Raw genomic sequence first — 7,200 nt, 5'->3', positions numbered from 1 at the left:
AGACAACAGTAGAGCGGCTCTAAGCACGTGCAGCGCAGCACACTTTTTTGAGCTGGCTGACCACAATGCAACAACACTGAGGTAGCTGACAAACAGAAAGGTATTGTGCTGCAACAACAAGCTAAAAGGCAACTGCATCATCTCTCTTTCAAGAACAGATCAGCAGAATAACGTTAGCAAAACTGCTGCAATACCTACTAAAGGGCTTCCTTTTTTTTGGCGTTTGTTTTAGTTTTGTTTAGTTTTAGACTCTGCTGCTGTCTTTGTTCCTGGTGCTGTGATGCAGAAGTTAGACAACATAAATGGTAAAACAAAAATGATAAACAAGAAAACAAAAAAAGGCTTTAAAAGGTAATTTTAGGAGGAGGGTAAGAATTAAAAGAGATGGGAACATGTGATCATCTAAAATGCATATTTGAATACGCGTATGAACAACAAAATATAAAAGGGAAAAATCTTCACTGCTCAAAAGGATACAGTTAAATCGCTGTATTTTTTCAAGCTCAGCATCTGCAGACCTGTAAGTAAAGTTATTAAATGATTTAGTATCACAGAAGGTTCTCAAATGTATTTTCTGCTTTGGAATTTAATTTTTACATTTCCAGCAATGCCAAAAATTAGAGGAGCAAAATCCAAGTGAAAAAAAGTTTTATTTTTGTCTTTCATAAGACTAGTCAATGGCTGCCGTCTGTCAATCATGTGTGTTCCCCACAATCAAGGCTCTGCTCTAAGAATAGTCTCTTTGCTCTATGCATGTATAAATATAGATAAATTTTTCATTTCATCAGCTACTGAATCTGCTATAATTTGAATAACAAGGGCAAGTGTAACTGATTCCAATTAACACATTTTTAATAACCAAATATATTTGTATTTGATGTCAGTAACGTTTTGGCCATTAGCATGCATTATAAAAGGACAATTATATTAAGCAAAATATACAAGAGTCATTTAGCAATTCAAAGTACTATTTTGAACTGCTTGCTGTTCTGATAGAAAAGAAAACTCCTTTCTCTCACCCTGCAAAATACTACCTCTGTAACATTAATCCTTCTTTGGCAAAGTCACCGTCATTGTGATTTTTAAGAAAGGCAGGCAGAAGTGCAATGAAACCACCCTCACCCAGACCTCAACTTTGCTAACATTTTTAAACATTGAAAGAAATACATGAAACCACACAAAATAAATGGACTTGGTTTTGACCCTTAGGAAATGCAGTCTATAAAATTTACAGTTATAGTCTTTGTGAGTTTTATTTTCAACATTAATTGTAGTCAGTTATTTAGGATAAAGATGAATACCACGTTTCTTCAGTTACAGAGCGTGTAGTACATTCAGGAATCTCATTCCTTTCATTCAAACTTCTGCACCATTCTATTGCTGTTCTGATGTACCTATGTTAACACGAAAATTCACAAAAAGGTATTTATCTGTGTGAGAAATATACTCTATTAATTCAAGCAAAAAGAAAAAGAAAAAGAAGGCATTAAGCAATACACCTGGATCTGAAAGAAAAACCTGTGATTCAAAATCCAGTTTTTTCTCTAGGTTTTCTTGCCAGTTTTTGATCCCCACTTTTTGTCTAGAATCTCCTTCATCTTTAAATCTATTCAGTTACATAAAATTATAACAAAGCTCTATAATTTGTAATGAATACTGTACAAGTACTAGTTTTTGTTTGTGGATATCTGCTTGCTGAAATGCAGCACAGTAAGCTTCCCATAATGATGATTCACATAATGAGGCTGCAATTATAGCAAGCAGATTAGAGAAAGCAATCTGCAGGCAGAGGTCAGTATCCATCATAGAACAAAAACTGGGTATCAGCGGTATCCAGCTCTGTGTATGAGCTCTCTATAGGACACGTAATTTTTTTTTCTTGTCCACTGACGTAAGTGCTGAGTTCCAGCTCCAGGTTTTTTTTCACGAAGACATTACTGTAACAATTATAATGGAATGACAGCATGCAGTGGTCCTGAATCTTTGCCATATCTAAGATGGAGCTTTTATCACTACGTGTTTGGTTCCGCCCCCTCCCCCACATTTTTAGTAAATACCATTTCTTCATATAAAAGGATTTGTACGGAATTCTTTCATATTTGACTTGAAAATGTTTAAATCACTTATACCTGTCATAGATTCCAGGGTGACTTATTTGGATTAGCTGCTCTGCCCCATCAGGAGTAGTTAACTTACACCACCCTACACCTTCATTTACCTTAGAAGAAAAAGAAAATTACAAGTATTAATTTTCTGCTGCAGTCTGGAGGAAAAAAAGGGTCATATGCCAATTTAAGAATCTATGAATATTCCACTTCAATTAGAAGTTTGTATCAAACTCTAACCTTAGCAAAACACAAGTCTATGACAAATGCAGGGGGAAAGAAAACAGAATACCTGGCATGGCCCTAACATTTATGCTGTTCAAGAATGAATTATTTCTAGAAGTGTCTAGAAATGTTTCCAAACCTATAGAATTTTCAGTTCTCCCTCCTTTTACTGTGACTGTACAGATTTGAGGTAGCCCAGAGCAGGAAGTTATACCGTATCTTTCGAGACACTATCACACTTACATTGCTCATAATAAGATACCCTTATGCCCTTTAGCATCTTTTTTGTGTCTTGCCACCTTAGGGTAATAAGCAAAGACACAGAACCAAAAGTCTCAGCAGTCAGCCTTGAATCCCACACTCAGATAATTTTCTCTGTAGTGCCATTTTGCAAAAATCAATATGATCTTTTTACTCTACGTTACGTAGATTTAAAAATGTATATGGAATACCATTCACATTACTTTTCCAAGTAATTTTTCACTACCCATTCGCTCAGTTAGAGATCATTTGAATTAAAAAAAAAACAAATATTCCCTCTTTTTATCAATGTGAGTGACTTCTTAAATTGATAAAGCTTCCTTTGCCTCTTTAGGCATCAGTTATATGCTAAATTATTTTTCCTCCTCGTTTCTGGTTATAATAGTGGCAATACATTAGTGGTGGGTTGTTCCTGCTTTCATTTAGGCTATTACACCAGTTCAAAAGTAAGGCACACCAGCAAACTACTGTGAGCTATGAATCTCTCAAAAGACTTCAGTTTGTATTTTAAAGGCATTAAAACTTTTGTTTTGTTTCCCCATTAGTTTCCCAGTAATATTTTTTAACAAAGATTTTTAAGAACAGTCATTCCTCTAACTCATGAGTTACCTCGATCTTACTACAGGAAGAGCTGAAATCCCAGACCATATTCAGGGTTATCCCATCCCAAAAAGCAGCATGGACTTTATGATCTGAGTACACAAGAAGTCTTCCTATGCTGGGAGTAAACTTCTCATACAGCAAAACTGGCAACATTTCTCGTCCATCTGTCTCAGGTACCTAGAACCGAACAAACACATGAAAAACTTGAGGAAAGATTACTTCCATCATTACAGATGTTTCTGTCTTTTCATATTTTCACTTCACTTGTTTTTTCCAGTCTACAACCAGCTCTCCTTATCATGCAGTTTCTTTCTGCTTCACAAATACACCTTTACACCACATGCTTTTGATTACCAAGTATATACCCTCCGATCTTCAAGGATATACTCACACTCTTCCCTCTGCATTAGGTCTCTTTAGCCTGTATAATCATCCTTATAACACCAAAAGGTTTATAAATCTTCAGCTACGTACCATTTTCCAGCAGCAGAAGTAATAGTTATAATTTAATGATAGTTTAGTCTTGTAGCAGTAATGAAGTATTCTGAGGAAAAAAAACCAAACCCAAAATATTAAGCATTTCATACTTAGCTGCCTCCTAAACAGCTGCAATCTGTGTACATTTATAGACATCCTCAGTACTAATATAAATTTTTTCATTTATACTTAATGTCATAGAAGTATTATGTGTAATTTTAACTACTGTCCTTTCAAAGTTAGAGGAATTAATGTAGCTAAGATAAAGTTACTTTGTTGCCTGAGTAATAATGGAGGATATAGAGTATGGATTTCCTGGTGCATCAGGAGGTAAGCTGTTTATTGAATACATCTTTTCTTCTCTCTGCAGCAAAGAGCAGAAAGGAAATGAGTTAGTTACAGGTACTGTAGCATGAAAACAGTGCTAAAAGCTTGCAAGATACGAAATTTTTAACCTCCCAGAAAGCAACTATAATCACATTTAAGTTTATCTCAGAACACAGATAAGTATCTTCACAAAGAGTAAAACAAAAAAAAAAATAATGCACTCTTGTCCTTTAAACCTGTTTCTTTGGGAAGAAACATTTACAGCTTCATGCACTCCGTATGGCCCAAGAAGTTCTCAAACCAAAGAGCAGACTGTGGTTCATTCCCGAGTCACTCTGTTTCAGGACAAGTTAGAGGCTAAGTTTGAAGGACATGAGGCTGACCCTTAATTCTGCTTTAAAAGTACAAAGCACTGCATAAGTACTTGAAAAGATCCCTATTCTGGGGAAACTCAAGAGCAGACAGACACAGAGAGGAGAGATCATTTCTTCAGTCCTGAACAGCTAGTCTGTGGCAAAGCCACAACAGAACCTACATCTTCCGGGTTCTGTCTCCATACAGTAAGGAAAAAAAAACAAACCCTGAAACACTTCTAAGCACACAAAGATTAAACAATAGATTAAAGAATAAAATTATCTTCTAAATTGGCAAGAAATGGTTAACTGTAGATTGTAACTGCAGTACATACTTGGGCTTGTGGAATAAATGCTACAGTGAATGAGGTTTTTCTTTTTATGTCTGTAATTTACAAAAAGACATTCTGAAATGGAAGGGATAATTTCATTTTTCTGTACGATTGATTGCTTGACTCAGCATAGTACTTACCAATGTAGGGGCTTCACTACAGACTGCATAGCCAAATGTCTTAAAGCTAAGAATCTTAAACTGCTAAGTTGAAGGAATTGGGAAAATATTTTAAAATAGTCTTATACCTTTTTTGTTTCTTTTTGGATTGCATAATGTACAAAATAGTTTCCCAGGAGTGCTCCCTCTGACTTCAAAAATGAGTCATCACCAGGATAAATTTCTGTGATGGTTGTCCTATCATGGATAAATCTAAGAGAAATAACAAGAATTTTAAAAAGTATTTAAAATGCTCTATCACTGGACGAGTAAAACAGGTTAGTGCACTTGAAGAAAGCACTAAGCAGAAACAAATTTTCAACACAACTCTCACATGAGAAACTTCCTACTGTTTCATGAACAGGGGGGTGTACCAATTATCCCTTCTAACACAGCAGACTGGCTCTTCGTTTGCATGTCTGCATGGGAGTGGGGGGTTGAACAAGCTAAGGAAAGCTTTTTTGTGCTGAGGTAAATGTCTAACAAGAGCTGCTCATTCCACTCACCACAAAATACAGTGATTCTAGAGAGAAAATCTGATTTTTTAAGTGGACCAGCCCTACCTAGCACACACAGAGACATGTCAAGACTGAATGATTCCTGAAAAACCTGAAGGTTTCCACTCTAGCCGTGTGTTCTTCACTAAGACCAATGGTCTTTTGCTTTTGATCACATCGCTATCCTGGAGCTTAAACCCCATTTAACGACCCAGTTCTGCAGCTCTGTGCTTAGATGCCTGGACTTCCATTGGTAATGGGACTTACAAGACTGAGTATGGGTACTCACCATACTTCCAAAAGAAATGAGGTATAGTACTGAAGAGCTGCTATACATTTTTTTCAGATTAGATGAAAATTTAGAAATTACACAAAGAAAAATGAAGAACGCTGGGCAGAAAGATTAAAGCTTTGAAGACAGTCTATGTTTTTATCAAAGACACTCAGATGCTGAGAGCAACTGTAGCATTTTCAAAGTTTGTATAACAGAATTGAAAGGGCAATTTTTTAAAAAAGCCTTTTTCTTTTTCCCAAACCACATGGACAAGGCGATTTGCCAGTAAAATCCATAGTTCAGCTGCCTGCGACATGCAAATTATGAAGGTCACCAAGACAAACATTCCTGAAGTGTGAAGTCTTCAGCATCAGAAGGAGCAATGTAATTTGCAGAGAAACCAAGCACTGTAATTATCAGTGAAGTCTGTGGTAGCTCTAGCTGTCCAGTAAACCTTTAAGAAAACAAGACAATCGGATCATTTCTTTAAAAGCCTGAAATATTATTTCAGATTGTTTGTTTCAGACTTACCCACCTTCAGACCTGGAAATACACTGTACTAGAAAATCTGAAGTCCAGTGAGCAAACAGCAGAAATGAACGTGAACATGAACAGAGAGTGAGAAGGGAACAAAGTAAGACAACTAATCTTAAAGGTTAATTATCATTAATTATCATTAATTATCTCATCCAAATAAAATCTTCCAAAGATGAAATGCATGATCTCCTACATACCTGTAAAAAACACCCTGGCACCATACAATTTGAATTAGCTGAGGGCAGGAATATTTTTCAGCATCTTGATTCTGGAAGAAGTCACAGAAAGTCCACCTGTATAAAATACAACAGAACTGCAGTAAGTCTGAAGGTCAGGGGGGTTTTTGTGTGCTGGTCATCATTCCTGAACCAAGAACAGATGCGTGCAAACCTGTTCAAAGGAAAAGAGACCACATATTTTCAGAGTTTTCAAACCTGCGACGGAATAGGATAAATTTTTTTTTATAGCTATAATTCACTTATTTTGCTAGAGGCTGAAGTTCCAAATTGCAGAATGGTAAAACATATGTTGACAACTACAAAGTAAACAGTTTAAATTACCTGTGTAAATGTGGGGCTCTGCAGCTGAGCGGCAAAGCTGTCGGTAAATGAGAAACTGTTTCATGTATTTCGAGGTCTCTTAAAACATCAGCTTCCACAGATGTAAGGTTGTTTTTCTCACATGTCTCGGTTACATTCTTAACAGTTTGTAAACTGTTGCACATTAGTGCCAGTGACAAAGGGTATTTCCATTCCTCTGGGTAGGAGGAAACAGACCAATGCTGTGTAACCCATGTGTATTCAGAAGAACAACTTGTGTAGGACAAAGGTACTCCATTTCTGACTTTTTGGTCCATTGGTTTGGTTGGTTCTCTGTATTTAGCACCACAGTGTTCCTTCTTCTTATTCTCTACTTGCATTTGTTTTGAAGACATTTCTGCAACTGGGTTTTTACTCGATTTTCCACACTTATCTCCGGTTTGATAGTAGCTTTTCTTTTGAGAGGAGTGTAAGGATGCAGATGACTGGCTGACTCTGCATAAGAACTCCAC

General features: G+C 36.4%; 1 protein-coding gene across 1 annotated transcript; it reads right to left on the bottom strand.

The window, feature by feature from the left end:
* Positions 1-477: 477 nt before the first annotated feature.
* On the bottom strand, positions 478-7,083 carry LOC104501743 (chromosome unknown open reading frame, human C5orf34; the record flags this gene model as incomplete). The annotated part of the gene is made up of 9 exons (XM_010145607.1): positions 6,710-7,083; positions 6,347-6,442; positions 4,931-5,054; positions 3,944-4,035; positions 3,669-3,738; positions 3,201-3,371; positions 2,130-2,218; positions 1,302-1,394; positions 478-518 (listed from the first exon to the last, which is right to left on the bottom strand). Coding segments are annotated over exons 1-9 (1,150 nt in total), but the record flags the coding sequence as incomplete, so codon positions are not given.
* Between the last annotated feature and the right edge of the window lie 117 nt (positions 7,084-7,200).

Source organism: Buceros rhinoceros, unplaced genomic scaffold (assembly GCF_000710305.1).
Source record: "Buceros rhinoceros silvestris isolate BGI_N320 unplaced genomic scaffold, ASM71030v1 scaffold46611, whole genome shotgun sequence".
In the NCBI taxonomy this organism is placed as follows: domain Eukaryota; kingdom Metazoa; phylum Chordata; class Aves; order Bucerotiformes; family Bucerotidae; genus Buceros; species Buceros rhinoceros.
This window is presented reverse-complemented; position numbering and strand designations above follow the sequence as displayed.